General features: G+C 39.4%; 1 protein-coding gene across 10 annotated transcripts in view; it reads right to left on the minus strand.

The window, feature by feature from the left end:
- MTMR6 (myotubularin related protein 6) overlaps positions 1-26,533 on the minus strand; it is a 67,903-nt gene that overhangs the window by 14,903 nt on the left and 26,467 nt on the right. For 6 of the 10 annotated variants that reach the window (XR_006961811.1, XR_006961810.1, XM_047077892.1 and 3 more), the window contains exons 9-14: positions 26,142-26,267; positions 22,454-22,503; positions 21,824-22,024; positions 19,507-19,638; positions 19,293-19,419; positions 10,250-10,313 (exon numbers count right to left, since the gene is read on the minus strand). Coding sequence is in view for 8 of the 10 variants with exons in the window: in XM_047077892.1 (XP_046933848.1) it covers positions 10,287-10,313; positions 19,293-19,419; positions 19,507-19,638; positions 21,824-22,024; positions 22,454-22,503; positions 26,142-26,267 (663 nt within the window). In the remaining 2 variants the exon portion in view is untranslated. Of the gene's footprint in view, positions 1-10,249; positions 10,314-14,599; positions 16,817-19,292; positions 19,420-19,506; positions 19,639-21,823; positions 22,025-22,453; positions 22,504-26,141; positions 26,268-26,533 lie in introns of those variants that run through there. The other 4 variants (XM_047077875.1, XM_047077866.1, XM_047077936.1 and 1 more) reach the window with 1 other exon arrangement.

The following is a 26,533-nucleotide window of genomic DNA, read 5'->3' on the forward strand; positions in this document are numbered from 1 at the left end:
CCCGACGCGGGGCTCGAACCCACGGACCGCGAGATCGTGACCTGGCTGAAGTCGGACGCTTAACCGACTGCGCCACCCAGGCGCCCCTTGAATCAGAATCTTAATAGAGATAAGATGTCAACATTATCCAAAGCAATTTAGAGGTTCAATAAAATGCCCATCAAAAATTCCACAGCGTTTTTGCAGAAATAGAAAAGCACATCCATAAATTCACATGAATCTTAGGGGATCCTAATAACCAAAGAAACTTGAGAAAAGAACCAAATTAGAGGCCTCATGCTGATTTCAAAACTTACTTCAATATTGCAATAATCAAAACAGTGTGGTACTGGCATAAAGACAAATATGTAGATCACCGGGATAAAATATAGAGCCCAGAAACAAAGAAATGAACCCTCACACACACGGTCACTAGATTTTCAATAAGAGTGCCAAGACCGTTCAATGGGGAAAGGGCAGTTGTTTTCAACAAACAATGCTGGGAAAACTGGGTATCCATATGCAGAAAAATGAAGTCAGACCCTTATCTTACCATATATGAAATTCACTCAAAATGGATCAAAATGAAAAATACTATGCTAAATGAAATATACCAGACACAACAGGACATAAACTGCGTAATTATACTTACAAAAGGTAACTAGAATAGTCAAATTTATAGAGACGAAAAGTAGAAGGATGGCTACCAAGGGCATTGGGGAGTTATTGGTTAATGGATACCGAGTTTCTGTTTGGGATGATGAAAGAGTTCTGCAAACGGATACGGGTGATGATTTCACAACATTGTAAATGTACTTAGTGCCACTGAATTGTACAATTAAAAATAACTGAAATGGTAAATTTGATGTTATGTCTATTTTACCACAATAATGACACAAAAAGAAGACATGGGTCGGGGGGCGTCTGGTCGCTCAGTTGGTTAAGCGTCTGACTCTTGATTTAGGCTCAGGTCATGATCTCACAGTTCGTGAGAGTGATCCCTGAGTCAGGCTCTGCGCTGACAGCACAGAGTCTGCTTGGGATTGTCTCTCTCCCTTTCTCTCTGCCCCTCCCCCGCTCGCTCACACACTCTCTCTCAAAATAAACAAACAGAATAGAAAGACCCTAAGAAGAAGAGATGGGGGCTCCTGGGTCCCCACTGGATAATCGTAGCTAACTCTGTTAGTCTGAGTTCTACAGAGAACCAGAAGCAAAAGGATACACACAGAGAAAGAGATTTATTACGAGAAACTGGCTCACATGATTACATGGGCTGAGAAGTCCTGTGATCTACCACCTGCGAACTGGAGACCCAAGGAAAGCCAGAAATATAATCCAGCCCAAGTCTGAATTCAGGCGGGAGACTCAGGGGACCCAATAGTGTGAACTCTAGTCCTAGGGCTAGAGAAGACCAGTGTATCAGCTGGATCATTCAGGCAGAACGAGGAGGTAAGTTCTTTCTCCTTGTTTCATTCTCTTCATACCTTCAACGGATTGGAAGATGCCCACCCACATTGCTTTACTGAGTCCACCAATTCGAATGCTATCTCCTCCAGAAACACACTCAGAACACTCACAATAACGTTCAGCTGAATATCTGGGTGTCCAGTCAAGTTGACACACAAAATTAATCACCACAAGCCCACCCCTTGCCAACTTGGGCCCATACATATCTTGTTAAACCATACTTCTCTCCAAATAAAGAAAATAACCGGACCCTCATTCTGCCTACCATGACACAACTCTTCTGCATACAACTGAAAAATGACTAGCCCCTTCCCCAAAAGAGGAAATAAAATCCTTGAGTGATGTTTACTCTTCTCCTTGACGTCCTGTAACTTAAATACTACGATATGACATTAGCAACACTTAGATACTATGATATAGTGAATACATGATACGCTATATAATGAGGGAACAAGACAGGAAAGAAAACAAGGATATTTGCTTCATATATATACTCACACAAATGTATTCATCAATATAAGAAGGAAAGACTCATAAAAACGACAGTCCTCAATCTGTAACTGGTCACATGGTCATTTCTGGCATTCGTAAGTACCTCTTCCCACTACCCATTCTGTGGTCCTTTTGCCTTCAGCCAGCACCTCAGCTGGTCATGGTTCTTCACCTGCTGGAGTGACCCAAACCTATATTCCTTTAAAAAAACATTTGGATGGGGCGCCTGCGTGGCGCAGTCGGTTAAGCGTCCGACTTCAGCCAGGTCACGATCTCGCGGTCTGTGAGTTCGAGCCCCGCGTCAGGCTCTGGGCTGATGGCTCAGAGCCTGGAGCCTGTTTCCGATTCTGTGTTTCCTTCTCTCTCTGCCCCTCCCCCGTTCATGCTCTGTCTCTCTCTGTCCCAAAAATAAATAAACGTTGGAAAAAAAAAAACACATTTGGTTTTAAGTTTATTTATTTACTTAGAGAGAGACAGACAGAGACAGAGAGAGAGAGAGATTGGAAGGGGCAGAGAGAGGGAGAGGGACAGAATCTCAAGCAGGCTCTACACTGCCAGCATGGAGCTTGATGCAGAGCTTGAACTCACGAACTGTGAGATCATGACCTGAGCTGAAATCTAGAGTCAGACACTTAACTGACTGAGCTGCCCAGGTACCTCCCCTGACTTCTCCAAACCTATATTCCTGAAGGGTCTGCATCACTAGTAACTGACTGGATAGGGTTCTTGTCGTTTTCCACTGACCTTAATCACAGGCCATGGTAATGTTAAGAGAAGCCCACAAGGATCTGCTGTACTCTAGACACACTCTTCCTCACCTCCGCTGTGTAACAGCCGTCCACTTTCCTCTCGGTAGTCGGGACCAATCGCCCAGCCAACACGGTAACTCCCTTCTTTGCCTGTTGATTCAGAGGCGTGAGGAGCCCAACACGGGCGGGTGGCAGTCTTAACGTCCAGCTCATGAAACCATTGGTGTGTTTCCTGGTGGAGGCATTCCTCCCTCTCAAACTAAGACTATGTAGGCCAGCAGAGCATGACATCATGGGAAGAGAAAGCAAAAGCTTTGCTAGCGGGTCACTAGGAGTAATAGTGAATAATCCTATTGCTCCTAGAGGAGTAATAGTGAGCAATTCCTGGAATCATGACTCCCGGCTATGGGAGAAAAAGCAACATATATTGGACACTGATCCAGAGCACGCACAGCCTTCTGGAGAACCTTGTCCCAGCCCCGCAAGGTACCGCCACCGAGCTGGCACTACAACTGAATCTTCAAAGGGCCGTTCCATTGTCCTATCAGGCCAGCTGTTTAGACAACGCAGCAAGGCCAATGAATTCCGTGAGCATAAACTTTTCTGCTTGTACAGACCAAGCAAGAATTTAGTAGGTTTCCTATCCATTTCACTTCTGGAAACACCATTATCGACTAGCCAATGCCACGGGTCTTTATGAGTCGACCACTCTAACTGCCGTTTTGACTCTGCTGTCCGTTACAGTAACTACACCTACCTTGCCTTTGGCCTCGAGTGCAACCACGTGACCCCCGCCACCCCTAGATCCAATTAGTCCCATTAGAACTTCCACATATTCATCGGTGTAGCTGTAAAGGTCAACGGGGAGGACAAATTAAGTCCCTCCTGGCACACGCTTGCAGCATAACCGAGAGAATTTCGTACATTTCAATTTAAATGTGACTGGGGGAATAAAGATCTGAGACCAGCAGAACTGGCTCTCCACCCAAAGTGGACAGTCAGGTGGAAAATGAATGTGAGAGAGTGCAACGTGACAGTTAACATCAGCTATAGTTCATTCCCATAGAGAGAGAATCCCTCTCTACATGAAGAAATATTGACACCATATCTGAAACTATAGAGTCAAAAGGAAGGAGCTTAGGATGTATGTTGTGGTCATCTTAGGAAGACGTTACTTCCAGGGGAAAGAAAGTATCTTGAAAGGTGGAGGTATTGGGAAAGAAGAAGACAGCTAAAGATAAGCCTTTTACCAAGACAAGATAATATAAATAAATCCGAAGACAGACAACAAAGGCACATTTATTAAAGAAACTGTACTTCACTACAGCAACAGAAGAGGAAGTTCTTAAACTAGCAATACATGCTAATTCTTCAATTCTTCTTCATAGGATCACTTGCTACAACTGTTCCAAGAAAATCCTACACAAACGCTTATGAATAGCAAACAAAAACAAGCATCCATGGGAAGTTATTATAAGAAGGAAGCAAAAACGAGAATTAAAACTTTTCAGTAGGTGAAATCCCAAAGATAAATGCTACAAGTGGAGGCAAACTGTAGCAATACGACAACATGCGTTAAAATATAATTAAAAGAAGTGCTGATATGATAAACAACCACTAATCATAAATTCAAAAACTCAGAATAGAAATGAACAAAAAGATGTGAAACAAGAATTAACAAACTTAAAAGAGAAACTGAAGCAGGGCACCTGGGTGGCTCAGTCAGTTAAGCATCTGACTTCAGCTCAGGTCATGATCTCATGGTTTGTGAGTTCGAGTCCCGCGTTGGACTCTGTGCTGACAGCTCGGAGCCTGGAGCCTGCTTCAGATTCTGTGTCTCCCTCTCTGCCTGTCCCCTGCTCGTACTCTGTCTCTCTCTTGCAAGAATAAATAAAACATTAAAACAAAAAAGGAAAGATACTGAAGCAAAAGAAAACAAATCCAGATGGGGCGCCTGGGTGGCGCAGTCGGTTAAGCGTCCGACTTCAGCCAGGTCACGATCTCGCGGTCTGTGAGTTCGAGCCCCGCGTCAGGCTCTGGGCTGATGGCTCGGAGCCTGGAGCCTGTTTCCGATTCTGTGTCTCCCTCTCTCTCTGCCCCTCCCCCGTTCATGCTCTGTCTCTCTCTGTCCCAAAAATAAATAAAAAACGTTGAAAAAAAAAATTTTAAAAAAAAAGAAAACAAATCCAGAAACAAAGATTAAATTTTAAGTTTCCAAAAGGAGAATATGAACAACTAAGTGCACAATAAACAGCATAGAGGAAAGAAATAAAAGATGTAAAAAATTAAACAGAAACGAACAAAAAATGGTAAAAAGAGAAACTGATACAGAAAACTAAAAAGATCTAATACTTATGAAATTTAAGCCCCTGAAGAAGAATAAAACAATAAAACTAATATATATTTTTTAAAGTTTATTCACTTCTTTTGAGAAAGAGAGGGAGAGAAAGAGAGAGTGTGTGTGAGCAGAGGAGAGGCAGAGAGATAGAGGGAGAAAGAGAATCACAAGCAGGGTCTCTGCTGTCAGCGCAGAGCCCAACGCAGGACTTGAACCCACAAAGCATGAGATCATGACCCGAGAGCCATGATCAAGAGCCAGATGCCCAACCAACTGAGCCCTAAAACTCAGGCACCCCTAAAACCAGTATTTAAAAAATGATTCTAGGGGTGCCTGGGTGGCGCAGTCGGTTAAGCGTCCGACTTCAGCCAGGTCACGATCTCGCGGTCCGTGAGTTTGAGCCCCGCGTCGGGCTCTGGGCTGATGGCTCAGAGCCTGGAGCCTGTTTCCGATGCTGTGTCTCCCTCTCTCTCTGCCCCTCCCCCGTTCATGCTCTGTATCTCTCTGTCCCAAAAATAAATAAACGTTGAAAAAAAAAATTAAAAAAAAAAAAAGATTCTAGAAAACTTTGCTGAAATAGAAGACCTGAATCTGTATGTTCAGCTGGGCCCCAGTGTACCTGGAAAAACTGACTAGAGGAGGTAACTAACTGCAAGATACTAGTTTATAAAATGACTTGACTTTATTTTTTTTTAATTTGTTTTAATGTTTATTTATTTTTGACAGAGAGAGAGAGAGCATGAGGGGTGGAGGGGCAGAGAGAGAGGAAGACACAGAATGTGAAGCAGGCTCCAGGCTGCGAGCTGTCAGCACAGAGCCCGATGTGGGGCTCGAACTCACGGACCGCGAGATCATGACCTGAGCCAAAGTCGGATGTTTAACCGACTGAGCCACCCAGGCACCCCAAAATGACTTGACTTAAGAAAAAACAAAAAAAAACCACAGGGGCACCTGGGTGGCTCAGTAGGTTGGGCGTCCCACTCCAGCTCAGGTCATGATCTCATGGATTGTGAGTTCAAGCCCCGCATCGGGCTCTGTGCTGACAGCTCAGAGCCTAAGGCCTGCTTCAGATTCTGTGTGTCTCCCTCTCTCTCTGCCCCTCCCTTACTCGTGCTCTGTCTTTCAAAAATAAATAATTAAAAAAAATTAACCCCCCCCCCCACACACACACATGCACACAACAAAACACACTGGGCTTCCAGGGAAAGGACCAAGCCACTTAAAAGGAAAAATATGGCTGGCATCAGACTTCTCAACAATAAATAAACAACATTTCTAAGAAACCCCAGGAAAGAAAGTATACACAAAGGATTTTATATCTAGCCATACTACTCTTAAAGAATAAAATTTATATGAGAATGCAAGCTGGTGCAGCCACTCTGGAAAACAGTATGGAGGTTCCTCAAAAAACTAAAAGTAGAACTACCCTAGGACCCAGCAATTGCACTACTAGGCATTTATCCACGGGATACAGGTGTGCTGTTTCGAAGGGACACATGCACCCCCCCCCATTTTATAGAGCACTATCGACAATAGCCAAAGTATGGAAAGAGCCCAAATGTCCACCAATGGATGAATGGATAAAGAAGATGCAGTATATCTATATACAATGGAGTATTACTCGGCAATCAAAAAGAATGACATCTTGCCATTTTCAACTACGTGGATGGAACTGGAGGGTATTATGCTAAGTGAAATTAGTCAGTCAGAGAAAGACAAAAATCATATGACTTCACTCCTATGAGGACTTTAAGAGACAAAACAGACGAACATAAGGGAAGGGAAACAAAAATAATATAAAACAGGGAGGGGGACAAAACAGAAGAGACTCATAAATATGGAGAACAAACTGAGGGTTATGGGAAGGGTTGTGGGAGGGGGGATGGGCTAAATGAATAAGGGGCACTAAGGAATCTACTCCTGAAATCATTGTTGCACTATATGCTAATTTGGATGTAAATTTTAAAAAATTAAAAGAAAAAAAAAGAATACAATGAAAAAAAAAGAATAGAATTTATAGAAAATATTTAAAACATGCAAGAACTAAAGATTGTATTTGCAAGCTCTTCTAAAGAATCTTCAAGGGGATAAGCTCCACTGGGGAAACTTTGGCAAAGACTGGTGTTGAGCATTGGAGACATTTAGTGAAAACTTCTAGAGTAGAAAAAAACGAGATGAGCATGGAAGGATAGTTTGATAGTTATATGCTCTGACAAAGTGGAAATAACACAGAAGGGAGACAGAAAAGGAAGAATAGAATAAGCTTATTGACACATAAGTACCACATGGGAGCCAAGGATTACTACATACAGTGGACAATCCAAAGAGCAGAAACCTAAGTAAGGTAAAAAATGAGCTAGGTGCTTCATATAAAGTATCACTAAAGAGGCGACCACTCGAACCTAAGTCCAAATATGTAATTACTAAAAGAAAGGTTTAAAAATATTTTTAAATGAAAAAGACCACATAGTAAACAGATAAAGTAAACATAGAAAGTTGAAGTAAATGTACACACAATAAAGTTATAAATTATGGCAAAGTTAACACCAAAGATGAGTCCATGTTAATATAAATAAATGAAATAAACTGAACATTTATTTGATAATAAAAAAGATCATTTACATAGGCTCAAAGGACTTTCCACAAAATACTAATGTTATTAATTTTAAAGACAAAAAGAGTGACTTTACTTTGAAGAAACCTGGAACATACCACTTTAAGCGTTCATAATTAACACCACCAGTAGCAGAATAAACTGATTTCACCTGATAGTACAAAATAACTGGTCTGTACTCATCATGAAATTCAAGAAAACACTGAGAAACTTTCCTGATTGAAGAAGCTGAAGAGACTGGAGAATCAAATTCAACATGTGGATTCAACAACTGGATTGTCTTTTTATTTTATTTTTATTTTTTTAATCATTCTTTTAAAATGTTTATTTATTTATTTTTGAGAGAGCTAGAGACAGAGCACAAGCAGGGGGAGGGGCAGAGAGAGACAGGGAGACGAGAATTTGAAGCAGGCTCCAGGCTCCGAGCCATCAGCACAGAACTGGCATGGGGCTCGAACCATGAACCAAAAGATCATGACCTGAGCTGAAGTCAGACTCTCAACCGACTGAGCCACCCAGGTGCCCCTGGATTGTCTTTTTAAATAAAGGTAATTTGGGGGACAGTTGGAAAATTTAAATGGGGTCTGAGAATTATAGAGTGGTTATGTTAATTTTCTGGTTTTGATGGCTGCATTATGGTTATATGGAAATGCCTTAGTTTGTGGGGAAAATACACTTAAAGTGTCTAAAGGAGTAAGGGCAACATGTCGGCATCTTACTTTCAAAGGGGTTCAGGAAAAATGTTTCTTCTGTACTTTCAACTCTTCTGAATACTTGGGATGGCCTCAAAATTAATAATAAAAATAATAGTAAAGAAAACTCTGAGAAAGAAAAGTGCCAAGGCACAGTTCTACCATATAGCTTTGATAAATACAGTTGTACAATTTTGGTACATGAATAGACACACCAGTGCTAAGGAAGAGAATCCAAAAGTACATAAACATGATGTCTCAAATCACTGATAAGAAGATGAATTTACTAACAAATGACTAAAATAACCAGATAACCATTTGGGAAAAGATAAATTTGAGTCCATATTTCTTTTTATATCCAGAACAAACTCCAAAGGAACCAGAGAGTCAAATGAAGAACAAACAAACAAACAAAAAAACCCAGCTATAAATACTAAAAGAACATGGGTGAATTATTTTATAGCCTAGGATTAGAAAGTCTAACTATAACTCAAAACAAGAAGCAATATAAGATGAATAGAATTCTATCTCCAAAATCTAAAAGTCTTTTGCATGGCAAAAAGCAAGAAGCAAATGACAAGCAAGGAGAATATATTTGCACATTACATCATAGAGAAAAAGTCAGTCCCCCTAAAGTACAAAAAACTCTTAAGAAAAAACAGAACTTGTTCAGAAAAAAATGGGCAAAAGACATGAACAGGCAATTCACAGAGAAGTGCAAATGACCTTAAATATATGAAAAAGAAAAAAATATATTGATGCCTTATCCATCAACCTACAGCATCTTTACCACACCTTAGCTAGCTAGCTAGCGCCACCACCCCCCCCCCCCCAGCCCTGCCACACACATACTTTGAACTACTTGGTAAAATGGTATGTCTGAAATCTGTTTTGATATATGCCAACAACAAAAAATGGCAGAGTATCAATCAAATGTGATTAGCAAACTGCCATTAATAATCGACTCTAGATATATACACAAAGGCTCATTACACTACTCTTATTTTTGAACTTTTGAACATCTGCATAATAAAAAGTTTAAAAAAATAGGAATGAGTTGAATTCACTAGTTTAATAAAATCTATACCATGGAGTAAGTACTATGTAGCCATGAACAAGGACTGAGCAAGCTCCATCTGTAATGATCTGAAGTAATCCTCAAGATTCAGTGATATAAAAAAATGCAAGATACAGAATAATATATAAAGTAAGCATCTTTTGTTTAAGAAAAAAGCAAATAAATATGCATCATATATGTATGCACATTTAATTGCAAAAAAATATTGAAAGGGTAATAGAAACGAATAAAAGTGGCTGCCTGTGGTGGGGGGGGATGGAAGAGTAGTGGGAAAAAAACAGGGCAGAAGGGAAAGGAATAAAAGCAAGACTTCTGCATATACCTTTTTATAGAAATTGGAATTTTGAATTATGTTTTACCTCTTTAAAAATCCACTAAACCAAAAAGAAAATTAGCAAATCCTAAATTTGAAAACAAAATATCTTAGTTGTATTTGAAATTAGTACAGTTGTTCCTTTTTTTATTGCACTTTATAGATAACCACATTTTTTTTTTAATTTTTACAAATTGAAGGTTTGTGGCAACCCTACATCGAATGAGTCTATTGGCACCATTTTTCCAACAGCATCTGTTCACTTCCTATCTCTGTGTTGCGTTTTGGTAGTTCTTTCAATGTTTCAAACTTTCCATTATTATTATATTTCTTATGGTGAGCTGTGATCAGTGATTATGACTCACTGGAAACTCAGATGATGGTCAGCATTATTTAGCAATAAAGTGTTATTAAGGTATATACATTATTTTTATAGGCATAATTCTACTGCATACTTAATAGACTATGGTATGGTGTAAGAATAACTTTCATATGCATCGGGAAACCAAAAAATTCATTTGACTCACTTTATTGTGATATTTACTCTGTTGTAGTGGTCTGGAATCAAATCCCAGTATCTCTCAGGTGTGCCTGTAATGTGAACAGAGAAATTATTTCAAGTGACTTTTGAATATAATTCTCTTTATGTCCTTGGTAGGATATACACAAGGATAAAGAGAACTGCAAAGAAATCTTAACTTTTATTCCGTATTTCTATCATTAGTAGTAACACTCATTGCGATTGTGAAACTATATTTTGTATACTGTAGTATATGGTAGAATAAAACAAAAAATGTCAAGAGATGCCTGGGTGGCTCAGCTGGTTAAGCGTCCGACTCTTGATCTCAGCTCTGGTCTTGACCTCAGGGTCGTGATTTCAAGCTTTGCTTCGGACTCTGCAGGATATGGAGCCTACTTTTAAAAAAAGGTCAATATACACATGCTATTAGAAACCAGGATTTTTAGTATAAGGAAAAAAGAAATAGACCAAAGAAAGCCCTGTGGTAATAATAATTTGAATGAATATTGTCTAAAGTTATTATTTTTTAAAGTTATTTAGTTAGTTAGTTAGTTAGTTAATTTATTTATTTTGAGAGAGAGTACAATAGTGAGAGAATCCCAAACAGGCTCTGCAGTGGCAGCACAGAGCCCAGCATGGGATTCAAACCATGAGATCATGACCTGAGCTGAAATAAGAGACGCTTAACTGACTGAGCCACCCGGCACCCCTAAATTTATTATTTTTAGAAATACATTTTTTGGGGCGCCTGGGTGGCGCAGTGGGTTAAGCGTCCGACTTCAGCCAGGTCGCGATCTCGCGGTCCGTGGGTTCGAGCCCCGCGTCGGGCTCTGGGCTGATGGCTCGGAGCCTGGAGCCTGTTTCCGATTCTGTGTCTCCCGCTCTCTCTGCCCCTCCCCCGTTCATGCTCTGTCTCTCTCTGTCCCAAAAATAAATAAATGTTGAAAAAAAAAAAAGAAATACATTTTTCTAGTTCTGTCCACTAAAAGGGCCTGGAAGCAGTGACGCTCCAGGAGCAATGAGCACATGTGATGTCCAGAGTTTGGTTTCAAATATTATTCCCCACTAACAGGAACAAAGGTTCCTTGGAGACATGGCCAATTCCAAAACTGGAGTCAGGAAAGCACAAGATGGGCCTGGGACATCTACTCGTGTCACAATCCAAAAATGTGCTCAAAACTACTTGGTACATGAACGGACATGAAAGGAACTTGAAGGAGCTCTTCTGCACAGACAGTGTGCAAAAAGAGCCTTTACTGCAACTGATTATAAAAATACACATCCCTACAGAAAAAGAGAGAAAACTAATTTTTGGAGGTATTACAACTCCTTACTCTGAAAATTAGTGATTAAAGGGAAAGAATTAAGCATTTATCATGCCTTTTTCCAGAAGAATTTTCCCATTTGATGAGTGAAAGCACTTCTTTAAAGAATACCATCATGGGGCGCCTGGGTGGCGCAGTCGGTTAAGCGTCCGACTTCAGCCAGGTCGCGATCTCGCGGTCCGTGGGTTCGAGCCCCGCATCAGGCTCTGGGCTGATGGCTCGGAGCCTGGAGCCTGTTTCCGATTCTGTGTCTCCCTCTCTCTCTACCCCTCCCCCGTTCATGCTCTGTCTCTCTCTGTCCCAAAAAAAAAAAAAAAGAATACCATCAAATAAACATAAAAGTGAAAAGACAATTTAGAAAATCAGCATTTTGGAGCACCCAATGAAATAACTGATTCAGGAAATATTATCAAATGGATAAGTTGTTAGGGAAAGGGATATTCATTTTGATGTCAAAATACCACCTGGCAGATGGGGCGCCTGGGTGGCTCAGTCGGTCGTGTCCGACTTCAGCTCAGGTCATGCTCTCGCGGTTCGTGAGCTCAAGCCCCGCATCAGACTCTGTGCTGACAGCTTGGAGCCTGGGGCCTGCTTCGGATTCTGTGTCTCCCTCTGTCTGCCCCTCCCCCACTCATGTTCAGTCTCTCAAAAATGAATAAACATTTAAACAAAAATCACCTGGCAGAGAATTGGCTAAGTGTGAAGCCGGGGTGGGGCGGGGGGGGGAGGCAAATGTACCTTTAGAAGGAGAGATCAATCAAGTGATCGAATTTATCATCAAAACAGTGGAACAGGCTGATTATTATATCCTCCTGAGTAAGGAGGTACAGGAAGTCGTAAGATGCCCTACAGTTGGTCTGGTTCAAGATGTCAGTGCAAAGGGTGAGGGGACTGTTCAACGTCAGAGCCTAGAGAGGTACGAGCAAATGCAATGCATGAACCTTAACTGTAGATAGGAGTGCAAAAATAAGTAAAAGGCCCTTAGGAGACCATGAGGGGCTGGAATCTAGATGAAATCAGAGGCTTATTAACTTCTTAGGTGTGCTAATGGTTTCCTCATTCAGGATGAACTAGGTTATGCTAGTAACAGAGCCCAAACTCTCGGTGACCTAAAATAAAGGTTTCTTTCTCACCCATCTTGTGCAGCAATGTTTCTTAAGTACGATGCGTCCCAAATTACTGCTCTTCATGGGAAAGTAATTCTGCGTTTCCTTTAAGAACAGGAGAGATGCTTACTGATCGGGGTAGGCGATTCAGAATGTGATTCTCCTACCATTTTGCAACAGAAGCTCCACAAATATTGTTAAGTGCAAATGCTTCTGAAGGTTGCTTTTGGTTACACATTCCACTCTTTGACAAGAGTTGCTGTGCAAAGGGGTATTTTACTTGCTTGGAAATAATTAGATTAGCACTAATACCATTTAGAAAAGTGGCAGAAATTAGTGTTTTATTTTCTGATAAGTACAATAGTATATATCCTTTTCTTGAGATAGTCAGTCATCTTAGTTTACAGGCTTTTTCTAGATACAGCCTTCTAAAGCGTATAGTTCTGTACTTGTAAAAACAGGTTCTACGTTTTAACCCACCAAAACATGTTAATGTGAGTTGTACTACTGCACGGAAAAGCCAACAGAATAGCCAAAACATGGCCAATGAAAATGGATCGACATCACCGATAAAAGCCTGCAACTTCTCCTTATATAGTTTTGTAAATGATCAGAATTTCATCCAACTTAGAATGCCAACTGAATGAATTTTCAGTACTCTAAAGCGGACCTAGAAAAAAAAAAAAAGAGGTCAAAAAAGGCCATTCAAATGGCCGAAACGCAGAACACCGACAACGGTGAACACTGGTGAGGGTGCGGAACAACAGGAAGTCTCATCCACCGCTGGTAGGAATGCCACCGGCTCCCCCACTTTGGGAGACGTTTTGGCACTTTCTTACAAAATTAAACAGGCTCGTCCCACACAACCCAGTAATTACACTCCTTGGCATTTAGCCAAAGGCGTTGAAAACTTCTGTCCACACAAAAAGCCGCACAACAGATGTTTACAGGCAACTTTATTAAAAACTGCCGTAACTTGGAAGCCACCCAGGTGCCCTACAATAGGTGAATGAATCAATCGTGGTATATCCAGACACGGAATATTATTCGGTGAGTGAGCGATCAAGACATGAAAAAACCGAGAGGAACCTGAAGTGCATTTATTAAGTGGAAGAAGCCAATCTGAAGGCTGCGTACCGTATGATACCTACTATGCGACGCTATGCAAGTGGTAAAGCTATAGAGACGGGAAAAAGATCAGTGGTTGCCAGGGGTGGGTGGGTAGGGAGAGATGAATAGGCAGAGCACGGAGGATTTGGGGGCAGTGAAGATACTCTGTATGATACTATAAAGGTCATCATACATTTGCCCAAAGCCCACGGAATATAGGACACCAAGACTAAACAAACCCTAAGGTAAACCGTGGACTTTGAGTGATAATGACGTTATCAGTTTAGGTTTATCAGTTGTAACAAATGCGCCACTCTGGTGGGGTACGTGAGAAATTTCCGGACCTTCCTCTCAATTTTGCTGGGAACCTAAACTTCTCTTTAAAAAATAGTCTTTCAAAAAGGAGGCGGGGGGTTCCTGATACTACCCACCCTGCCCTGCTACTCCACTAAATAAAGAGAATACAAAAAAAAAAAAAAAAAAGACTTCCTTCCATCTTTTTAAGTCAGGATTCCCTGAGCTACTCTGGCTTGGCTAACCTGTTCAAAACACCCCCATATAAACTCCTTCCTGCAAGTCACTTTCCTCCTCACATTTACCTCCAGATCTGCCTTTGGCAAGACATTTCACCAAATGTATACTCTTACTGGACACTGCCTTCCACCAAAATTAAGTGACTCAACGACATCTGCTGAGCCTTTTAGCCCACTGTGCCTATTTTAAATATTTTGGTAATTATCTTTATGTAAGTTATTATTTATCAACATCAACCTTTGGGAAAATGAACTGAGGAAAGAAAGAACCACCACAACTTGATGCCATTTGTTTTTTGTGTTTTTTTTTACAGAAGAAAAACATTCAAAGTAAAATATGAACATTTAATTACCTTTAAATAACGTATGTAATAATTTACATGCTATACATTCCCAAACACACTGAACATAAATTCAATTTTATAAGACACATACACAATCTGCTTTTTGCCAACACATACGCTGTAGGTCACTTCAGATGTTAACTGATTTCTCAGTCCCTGTGTGAGCACATAAATACACATATATATGCCTGAAGTTGAAGATAAACCAAAAACGCGTGAATATGAGAAGTCTGCCATGGAAGATTCTAAAACCACAATCAGTTAACTGGAACCAAGCAACAAGGCACAAAAGCTTCCCTTTGTGGTCACAAAGATTAAGGTTCCTGTCCCAGTGCTTAATTAAGTATGGAAATAGGCTTGGCTAAATCACAAACTATATTTTATAGTGCATTTCTGTCACTGTTTAAAAAGGAGTATTTTTCTTCTTACATAACGCATTACACAAAAGCATTGGAAAAATAAACAGGATTAGGTAAGTTCCCATACAATAAAGCTTTTTTTCCCATGTGAAAAAGATACTTGTTTATGCTCAAAACTAACAAAATAGATAGAAGCATAGTAAAGAGAAGCATTAGGGATCTTACGCAGGTTTCCTACTCTCCCTGAATCACATCTCTTGCCAGCCGTGTACTTAAACCTTCAGTTTTAAAGCCAGCTGAGTGAAGACCGTCAAATGCATGTGATTTTTTTTTCATTTAAAGATATGTTACTAGCACACAGAAACAATTAACATAACAAGGCAAACAGAAACCTCCTAGCATTTAAGTTGTTTTGCTAACTTTGTACTAGGCTATCCTTAATTTTCCTTTTCTTCCCCTATGTTAACGGATAAGATAAAAATGTTCCACATAGAAATGGCTGCTTTAAAATTCATGCAACCAAGCAAAATCTAAACTACCTGTACTAACTTCCCTTTTTTAATCCCAAAATTTTAAGGAAACAAAGTTTGTTTTAGGAAGAGCAACTCATTGAAAGATAAAACCGTACATATCTATATACTCTTCACTGTCTCTAAGAACAGTTTTAGAGCCTTAGCTTGTTAAAGTTACACAGTTAAAAAAAGGAATAAAGCCAACCACAGAGCATCAAAAGAATGCAGTAATCCATACATAAAAGACAGTCAAATATGTTTACACATATTCAAGAAATCGGTAATCTAAGTTGTAAGTAATGTCATCAAGTGTAGCACTGCACAAACTGGAATCAGAATTAAACCTTCAGTTTCATTAATCTTGAATATGGAAGTGGGACCAGCCAACCATGAACTTAACAGTGGACTTGTACATCTGTTTATACAGGAGTATTGTAGCATGCAACCCCTGCAGTAATGAGAGTGCAATTCTTTACAGATAAAACAAGGCTGACCAAAAGAAAAAAACAAAAAAACCTTGCTCTCGGCTACAAAACCTAAGAGTAAAGAATAAGTTGAGATTTTTAAGGCTTTCTCAGAAGTATTTTTCATGGCACTTCAACATTAAACATCACTAATAGGCAAAATATGTAAATACTCATGGTTACGTAATTGTTAAGTCCATGCCATGTCAATTATTAAGTAAGGGAGAACTTGGTCAATTAAATTAGAGTTAAGGAAAGTTATTCATGTTTGGCTGTAATTAACATACAAATCATACAGAAGTGTCAATTCACTAGTATACAGTACAAGTTGTGTTCTGAGTAGATCCGCCCATTCCACTCGTTTCTTAAAGAACTGAAAGTCATTCCTTGCCGGAAATGCAATTAAATGGACTTACTTCTCTCACAACAGCAGTTATTACCCTTTCTTCAACTACTCGACTCCAAAATCATTATCAGACAAATTCCTTTTGGTCATGCGCAAAGACCATTCTCACGATCCATTCTTGCACTACAGTCAGTCCAGAAAACACTCTATGCATCTAACAAGTCATTCTTGCCACACCATACTCTAAGCTGACCACACCGGGTTCCGATTTGGAAAACTCCTCAGCGTATTCACTGTAACGATTATCTGCTGGGTTGCTGCCCTCTATAGTTCGAAGAGCATGATTCACAGGTAACAGAGTTTGCTCCTTGAAACACAAGGAAGTTTTGAGGGTAGGTGACTCAGGATGAACTGAATGTATCAATTCCTTGGTGAGAATTCCATCTGTTGGCTTATTTTTACATTGTTTAATTTTCTAGAACAAATCCAAATTTGAAAAAAATTACTAACTGCACATACTACACGTTCAGTATAGGTTAGATGAAAGAAGAAACCAAGCTTTTGCAAATGTTCTCTTTATGAACAATACAAAGTTAAACCTCAAAAAATTAATAAAATCTACTGCAGAAGAGTAAGACATCATTGAGAATCCTGACTGTTTATACAACTTTTACAGTGAAAAATGGTTATTACACTTGACTGCAAAAGATCCTAAGCCTTCATATTTGAGAAGGATATACGTTACCTAGAAAGTATAAAAAAAAGTAAACATTTTATAATGAAACACATGTGTATGAGACCTTCACCCTGAATCACAACTGTATAATAAACACACACTTACTTATATAAAGGTTTTATTGCCTAAAGAACTTTCTTACATGGTTTCCCTATAATGGTTTGTTAGGTAAACACAACCAGCTTTAGAACACAAGATTAAAACAAAACAAAACAAAACAAAAAAACAAAAAAAAAACAAAAAGAAACAGAACACAAGATTTTAGAAGTATTCTTTGGCAAAGTATCACGCTCTCCAAATCCTTGGACCGCTCTCCAGCCAATCTGCTTGTGTCACCTACGTCTTGGGCTTGCCTCACTTTTTACACATCCTCCTACTGCTTCCTCAAGCGGTTATTAGTTACCTCCCATTCTGACAGATGACTAAGGAACAGTCCTGCCTGATTGGCAGACACGACAGTCTGAGTTACAACTGTCTACGATTTTTAAAGTAGGCACTCGCTGATCCTTTTTGCTTCTATATGAGGACTGACAGAAAGATGATACGAAAGTCTTAGAGTGGAGAGGGACTTCTTTTTTTTTTTTTTTTTAATTTTTTTTTTACATTTATTTATTTTTTGAGAGACACAGAGAGACAGAGCACAAGTGGGGAGGGGCAGAGAGAGGAGACACAGAATCTGAAGAAGCTCCAGGCTCCAAGCTGGTCAGCACAGAGCCCGACATGGGGCTCAAACCCACGAACTGTGAGATCATGACCTGAGCCGAGGTCGGCTGCTCAACCAACTGAGCCACCCAGGCGCCCCGAGAGGGACTTCTTAAACAAGATACAAAAGAAGGCATAAAACATAAAGAGTCATCAATTTGTACACAAAACATATCATAAATAAAATGGAAAAGACAAAAATGGACTAAATGATGCCACTTGTGATACCATCTATCTAGATAGATAGATAGATAGATAGATAGATATGAAACAGAGAATTAGCGTCTGATATATAAAGAACCCTTACGGATCAATAAGGAAAAGGCAAATATGCCAACAGAAAAATGAGTGGAGGTTGGAACAGGCCATTCACAGAAAAGGGAAAACCAAGTGGCCGGCATATATATGAAAAGTTATTCAACTTCATTTGTGATCATGGAAATCCAAAACTGAAAACAAATGAAATGTTCTGCAGTAGCTGAATGGAGAGACTGATATATGCATATAAGAGAATATTATACAGTAGTTAATAATAAAATGAATTAAAGCTACATGTATCAACATGGATAAATTTCAAAACAATGTCGAGTAAAATGAAGTATGATGATATAACAACCTTTATATACTTTTAAAACGTGCAGCTCCTCAAGCCGGGTGAAGGGTACATGTGCAATCATGTTGCCTGTTGCTTTTATACCTTATTAGAAAATATATTCTTTTGTATTTTTTAGTAAATATTAAAAATAATATTTTAAATCATATAAAACAGTCTTATAAATTCTGGATAAAAAGACAGAAGTATAAAAATATGCACAGGAATAATTAACGCTAAATTCCGCCCAAATCATGTGGGGATGGGCTGAGCATAAGTATACAGGATCTTCAAATATATCCTATTTCATTTCTTAAAAAAAAAAAAAAAAGTGCTGAGGTATGATAAATATTAAAATCTCAAAAAGCGTGAAAGATACTCCAATATTTATTGCGTTCATATCTCTACTTTTCTGATGACCCCTGAACAACACAGGGGTTGAAGGAACCAAACCTCCCTGCAATCAAAAACCCACATGTAACTTCCGACTCCCCCAAAACATAACTACTAATAGCCTACCATTGACTGGAATTCTTATCAATAGCATAAACAGTCAACTGATACATATTTTGTATGTTACAATGTATTATATACTATTTTCTCACAATAAAGTAAGCTAGAGAAAAGAAAATGTTATTTCGAAAGGCATAAGGAAGAGAAAGTATATTTACAGTACTGTGCTGTATTTGTAACAAAAAAAAATCCACTTATAAGTGGACCTGTGTATTTCAAACCCATGTTGTTCAAGGGTCATCGGATATTGTACATCAGCTGTACAATATTAGTATTTCAACATTAAAATTCAGGGAAAGCAATTCAAACTTAAGAGGTTTCTACATACCAATTTACACTTCCAACATAAGGAAATAAACTAACTTAATATTCCAAATGTATTATATTAAGACACTTCAGAATACTTACAGATTCTAAGTCTTTAATATCTTTCTCTAACTGCTTATTTTGCTCATTCATATTCGTAATTATATTAAACACAGACTGTCTAGGATGCAATGTTCGGTCAAATTGGTGGTACATGTTTCTCCAAAACCTTTAGGACAAAACCAAAAAACAACAGCTCAATAAATTGTGTTTGAAAAAAAAAACAAGTATAAATACCTCCATGATGCCAACTTACTTAAAATTGAAAGATACTGTATTTGGCTCCAAAACTGTAAATTTTGGAGATTTGGAAGTGTAGAGAGGATTTAAGTACTTCTTCTGGTCATCCAGGAGAAAAGGCCACAGGGAGTAAGTCTTCTCCTTTAACCTTGGTGTAATGAGAAAAACAAAGAGCTTTCTCACAGATGCTAATAATCATTTTTTATAGATCAGGCAATTCCTTCCCAAGTAGATTTCAGTTTTAATTTTTCCTTCTATTCACAGTCTAACCTCACCTTGTCTCTGCATTCTGTATTCTCCCTTTTCACTCATAATCATGAAATAAAACCATGTCTCTTTGAACATAACACAGGTCTACCATTTCTCTCACAACCATACATGTTAAGAGATTCCTTTCAACTCCCACAACTTCGTAAATGTGGTCTCTGTGACACCTATCTCAAATCACCATACACATGTATACAGAGTAAGATACTTGTATCACTCTTTGCCTCATTCTTTTAACCCTCCATAGGGGCCGTAGTACAAGTAATTGCAGAGCAGGGACAAATTTAAGTGGGAATGAGTACAATAAAAGGGAATTGGGAAAAATCAAGTCGTTATTCAACAGTAAAAACACACCAATTATATTGCAATTTTAAGAATACGTTAGGTGAAGTAAGTGGATAAAGAGTAGAATGGTTTAGATAGTACATTTACGAAATGAACATAAAATAGATAGGAGTAGAGGGAAAAGGGGAGAGTTTGCTCATTTTTCTATGATCCCTAAGATGGGTAAGTTCTTAGAGAAAGACTAAGAGGAAATACATGCTTTTACGACCATCTTCCTTTATGACAGGATGTTTGGCACTAACTGAGGACAGTGTTTCCTAAAATAGCTCTGTACTCAGCATCATCTGCTCCAAATTATGATAAACTGTGAATTACCATAGCATGGAGCTAAAGTCTTAATGGTCTTTGATTTGTTCATCTCTGTCATACTTGATTTCAGTTGCAATTCCTTTCACACATCTTTAGAATCTTCCACGTGCTCTCAGTTCTGCTTTTGAGTTGGTTGAGAGTGAGAGTGTGTGGCTGCCTTCAAATTACTATCGGACTTAGCTTCTCTAGTTCTTGGATACGCAAGAATCTATAACTGCTCTTTACTGGCTTGTAAGAAACCTAAGCGCAGAAACTCAACCTAAAAAAAATGTAAGAACTTCTCACGGCCTTATCCCACATCTCCTTTGTATCAAAATCTAGCCAGAAACCCCTACTCCCAAAGACTGGTTAGGAAAGAACAGATAGGAGACCCAATTCAGGGACAGACACACTATGGCTAACATATTTTCCCCAAACAATTGTCTGCTTAGAAATGTGAGAACTGTGGCACAGGGTGGCTCGTCAGCTGAGCGTCCAACTCTTAATTTTGGCTCAGGTCATGATCTCACGGTTCGTGGGACAGAGTCCACGTTGGGCTCTGTGATGACAGCAGGGAGCCTGCTTGGGATTCTCTCTCTCTCTTTATCTCTCTCTCTCTCTCTCTCTGCCCCTCCCCTGTGAGCAACTACGTGCTCTCTCCTTTTCTCTCTCTAAATAAACTTTCAAAAGAATTTTTAAAAAATTATTTTTTTTTAATGTTTATTTTTGAGAAAGACAGAGCGTGAGCGAGAGAGGGGCAGAGAAAGGGAGACACAGAATCCGAAGCAGGCTCCAGGCTCGGAGCTGTCAGCACAGAGCCCGATGTGGGGCTCGAACTCACAAACCATGAGATCATGACCTGAGCTGAAGTCAGATGCTTAACCAACTGAGCCATCCAGGTGCGCCGCCCCACCCCCGCCCCCCCAAATAAAATTATTAAAGAAAAAGAAATGCAAGAAATATAAAGCCTCAAATTACCTTAAAACCAACAATTGTAAAATCCTTTACCAAACCTTAAAACTTAGTGATCAATACTTTGTAGGAAATGAAATAGTGTAAGGCTTTTCTGTTCTAAATATATATTCAGACTAGAAAGGAACATGAAGGGGGTTTCCAGGGTGTTGGCAATACTTCTTGTTCTAGGTGCTGGTTACATGGATGGATGAGTTTGAGATGTGCTGAGCTTCGCACTTAAGCTATATGTACTTTCCCATGTGCATGCCACGTTTCAAAACAAATTTTTTAAATGTGTTTTTACTATTAACCTGAGGATGTGAGGGATCTTCAGAAAGTACTTAGCTTCAGAAATACAGACAATAAAATTCAGTTCTATTACAAACTGTCAAGGTATTTTATTATGTTCAACCGTGATCTAGGTTAGACCTCAGCTAAGTAGGGAAAAAAACCAGTCCATTTGAAGCAAACCATCTTACTTGAGTTCTTCTCTTTCCTTCTGACAATTTCCAAGGAAGTTTCCAAATTGGCATGAATGAATATGTTCATGGATCTGAAGGAGAAACGCTTCATTGAATTCAAAGGCTTGTGGAAACTGTTCGGTCAAATGCCACACACATTCCAAGAACTGAGTAAACACCGGTGAGACTTCCTTTGGGTCACCATCCAAATGGCCACACCTAACCCCCCAGAAAGTACAAGCTTTTGAAAATGCCTCTGAGAGAAGACAAGTGTTCAGGTATTATTAAATTTAAACACACACACAAACACACGAACCAAAAACTTTGTGATATTGGTATTAAAAAAGTATATTTTTTTTTTTATTAAAGCAATTTAAACCTGAGTTTTTCAACCACAACTTTAAAGGGTATGTTATCTTCTAAGTACCACAATCCAGACAGAAGGAAGGTAATGAATTGCCATAAAAATTAACAAAGGTATGAGAATTGAAAGAAGTAACAGAAAAAAATTAAATCAGTTTTCATACAAAAAACAGCACTCTCACCTGCCTCTGGACATGTGAGCTCATGAAGAACAGAAATATTCTGGCACTCTAAAATAGCTTTATTAATTTTACAAAATATATAAGTGTAAAAAGTATGACTCACCTCTCTGAAAACTTATGTCCAAAAGAGATCCAATCCTTTTCTATTAAAACCTTAATAAGAAAAAGTAAAATGCAATTTACAACTACTTTCAATTTCTTTTGTTTAAAACGGATTAAAAACTATTATTTTAATAACAGCATTTACCCTTTCAACTTATGGTTGCAAACAGAACAAAACAATTTTTTTTTTAAGTTTTTTAATGTTTATTTATTCTGGAGACAGAGAGACAGAGCGTGAGCAGGGAAGGGGCAGAGAAAGAGGGAGACACAGAATCTGAAACAGGCTCCAGGCTCTGAGCTCTCAGCACAGAACCCGATGCGGGGCTTGAATCCATGAACCGCAAGATCATGACCTGAGCCGAAGTGAGACGTTCAACCAACTGAGCCATCCAGGCGCCCCCAAATTTTTGTTTAGTTATAGGCAAAATATAGAAAGAACCTGGATTAGGGGCTGGTTTAACAAAGAGCAAAAATGATGCATAAAAGAAATGGTAGTCCTGTGACTTAATCATTTCAGTTGTATTTATTACATTTTAAATGAAAAGTACATGCTATAAAGCACTAGTACATTTACATTTTTATGTGTAATATCTGCATAGTAAAAAAACTAAGAAAATATAAATCAAAATGGTAACAGTGGTTAACTGTGAGTGGTAGACTGGGATATAAGTTTTAAACCTTTTGGCTTACTTGTACATTACTTATATGGTGCTTACCAAAAAAAAAAAAAAAAAAAAAAATATATATATATATATATATATATATACACACACACACACACACATATATATATATATATATATACACCTACACACACACACACACACACACACACACACACACACACACACACAGAGGGAGATGGGGAGAGACAGAGAGAGAGAGAGCAATGAAAAGTTTATATTCAAATTCAAATGTTGGTATCAACCTCTTGAATGAACTGTCTTTATCTGTTTTCTCTGTCACAACTCTACTGAAGAGACAGGCTTCTGATTTTTTTCAGTCTAATTTATGTAACGTATCTTCTTCGTATACCACGTAATTTCATTATATAATCACCAAGTACATTTTCAGTATTAAAACTGTCACATTCAGCTTCTCTGATTTTGTTTTAAATCTCTCCAGAAGGCCATGTAATGTGATGGGGAAAGATGCAGTTTCTGGAGCCATGTTGCATGGGTTCAAATCCTAGCTTTGCCACTTCCACACCTGTGTGACCTCAGGCAAACGGTCTTCAGGCTGGAGCCCCAAATTTTACTGCAGGCCCTCTGCCTTTCCTCTCCACACCCACATCTAAAACCTCACTCAGTATCTTTCTCACGAAACTTAGTCATCTGTTTCTCTCAGTAGAGAGAGCAAGAGAGCAGCACCATCCATCCTGGCAACTGAGTCCAGATCTGGAAAATCATCCTGGAAGGGGCCTCCTCTCTTCTACTGCACATTTAACCCAGGAACAATTCTTATGACACTACTTTCTCAATATTCCTGGAGGTTGAACCCTACCCTCTTGTATCTGTGTGGGACTGCCCTACTCCTGGCTGTCTTTTCTCTTCTGAGTTATCTTACCAGTTTCTACACTGGTCTCCTGCCCTCCATCATCCACTCCCCTCCACCTGGAAGACACCAAGCCGTCTTTTTACAAAGAAGATCTAAGCAAGTTACTGTTCCCTCTATTTATTTTTTTTTTTAATTTTTTTTTTTAACATTTTATTTTTGAGACAGGGAGAGACAGAGCATGAACAGGGGAGGGGCAGAGAGAGAGGGAGACACAGAATCTGAAGCAGGCTCCAGGCTCTGAGCTGTCAGCACAGAGCCCGATGTGGGGATCGAACCCACGAACCATGAGATCATGACCTGAGCCGAAGTCGGCCGCTTAACCGACTGAGCCACCCAGGCGCCCCCTGTTCCCTCTATTTAAAGCCCGTTAATGGCTCTCACTACCCAAAGAAGGTGAAGGTCAAATTTCAGTCTTCTCTTCCTCAGGCTTTCATCTCACTATATTCTTCTGCACCCAAGTAGCCCACTCCGACACCCTAAGCCCCAGTCATCACGCATACCTGCAGTCAGCTAACGGATCTATGCTTTGGTTCTCCTTGCTCCTTTTGCCTGGGAAGCTCTCACTCTGTCCCAGGGCATTTATCACATGACTTCATTTGAATGTCTAGCAAACAATGAAAGCCAAATGTGGCACAGAAAATATTCCTCACCTTACACTCTCAAGGTAAGCTGCACATAATTTTATCAGGAGCACTTCCATTCGGCCTATCCCAGATTCGGCATGTTACTGCCACCAAATAATGGTGCTGAAAGGGATCTGGTGATGGTGAACTTCCCTCTGTCTTAAAGATGGCATACATTTAATAATTCTAACTAATGACAACTTTCTACCTTCGCTTCATTTACTTTACTTGCCATGAGTTAAGATGCAAATTTTGAAAATCTAATCACGTTAAAAGACAAAAAACAGGAGCCAGGGCTTTAGCTTCACAAAGCAGAAAATCTAGGGGCGCCTGGGGGGCTCAGTCGGTTAAGCATCCAACTTCAGCTCAGGTCATGAGCTCGTGGTTTGTGGGTTCGAGCCCCGCATCAGCTCTGTGCTGACAGTGCAGAGCCTGGAGGCTGCTTTGGATTCTGTGTCTCCCTCTCTCTCTGCCCCTCCCCCGTTCATGCTCTGTCTCTCCCACTCTCTCAAAAATAAGTAAACGTAAAAAAATAAAAATAAAAAAAATAACAAAGAAAATCTATTCAACTAGAAATTTAATCTTCAGATATAAAACATGCTTCCTAATGTGTAATTACAATTAACAAATAAAGGAGTTTTAAACAGAAAGTTTCCTCTAGAATATAATTTCTTTTAATGTTTTCATTATGTATTTTTGAGACAGAGAGAGAGGAAGAGAGAGTGCAAGCAGGGGAGGGGCAGAGAAAAAGGGAGACACAGAATATGAAGCAGGCTTCAGGCTCTGAGCTGTCACGATAGAGCCCAACGTGGGGCTCAAACCCACGAACTGCGAGATCTTGACCTGAGCCGAAGTCGGATGCTCAACCGACTGAGCCACCCAGGTACACCTAAAAAATAATTTTTAAGTACTCTTATTTGTGCCTTGTTTTACTATATCACTCATATTAGTCAGATAAAAATGAGGGAGAAAATACTGACTATTTCTACTATAACCTTTTAGGAAACAACTATTAAATTTAAAAGTTGTTGGGTCACGGGTGGCTCAGTCGGTTGAGTGTCCGACTTCAGCTCAGGTCATGATCTTGTGGTTCCTGAGTTCAAGCTCTGCACTGGGCTTGCTGCTGTCAGCCTATCAGCACAGAGCCTGCATCAAATCCTTTGTTCCCCCCCTTCTCAAGCTTGCTCCCTCTCTCCAAATTAAAATTAATTAATTAATTAATTAATTTGAAACTCGTTTTCAAAGAGGTGGCACAAACTGAAATCAGTCTGATTCAAGGTTTTTGAAACTCAGCACTATATATATTTTAAGCCAGAAAATGCTTTGCCGCAGCTGCTGTCCTACGTGGTATAGAGTATGAGCAGCATCCTGGGCCTCTACCAGCTAAATGTCAGTTAAATCCCTTTCTTTGTAACAATCAAAGCTGTCTCCTAACATGGCCAAATGTCTCCTGGGAGGACAAAATCGCTCCTTTTTGAGAATCACTGGCCCAGCCAAATCACTCCTTACCATGAATCCTTTGATTGTCCTGTAGTAGGAATCCAGTAAGAGAGAGCCAAGGGAACAGACCTGGGACGTCCTATCCCAACCATCAGAACAATGTACCAACACACTTGCACTTTCAACCGTTATTGCCTGGAAAGAAAGATCACATACTTAGATTACAGCAGAATACGTTTTAGTTACATCAATTAAGTTCTATTTAAAAACGACACTAGCAAGTATTGCATTACACAGAAGAGCAAGGATTGCAATGGTAATGTCACGGCATAATTTCCAAAAAGAAAAAAAAAAAAGGCAAAACACAATAAAAACACAAAGCATACCAACAAAAACCAAAACCAAAACCGCTGTTTCAAAGTATTTGGGGGTTTCTTTTTAAGTCCCTACATGAAGTGCCA

This window comes from Lynx rufus, unplaced genomic scaffold, assembly GCF_022079265.1.
Source record: "Lynx rufus isolate CCGP_SWC_20201006 ecotype Redwood Valley unplaced genomic scaffold, mLynRuf1.p SCAF_1, whole genome shotgun sequence".
Lineage (NCBI taxonomy): Eukaryota > Metazoa > Chordata > Mammalia > Carnivora > Felidae > Lynx > Lynx rufus.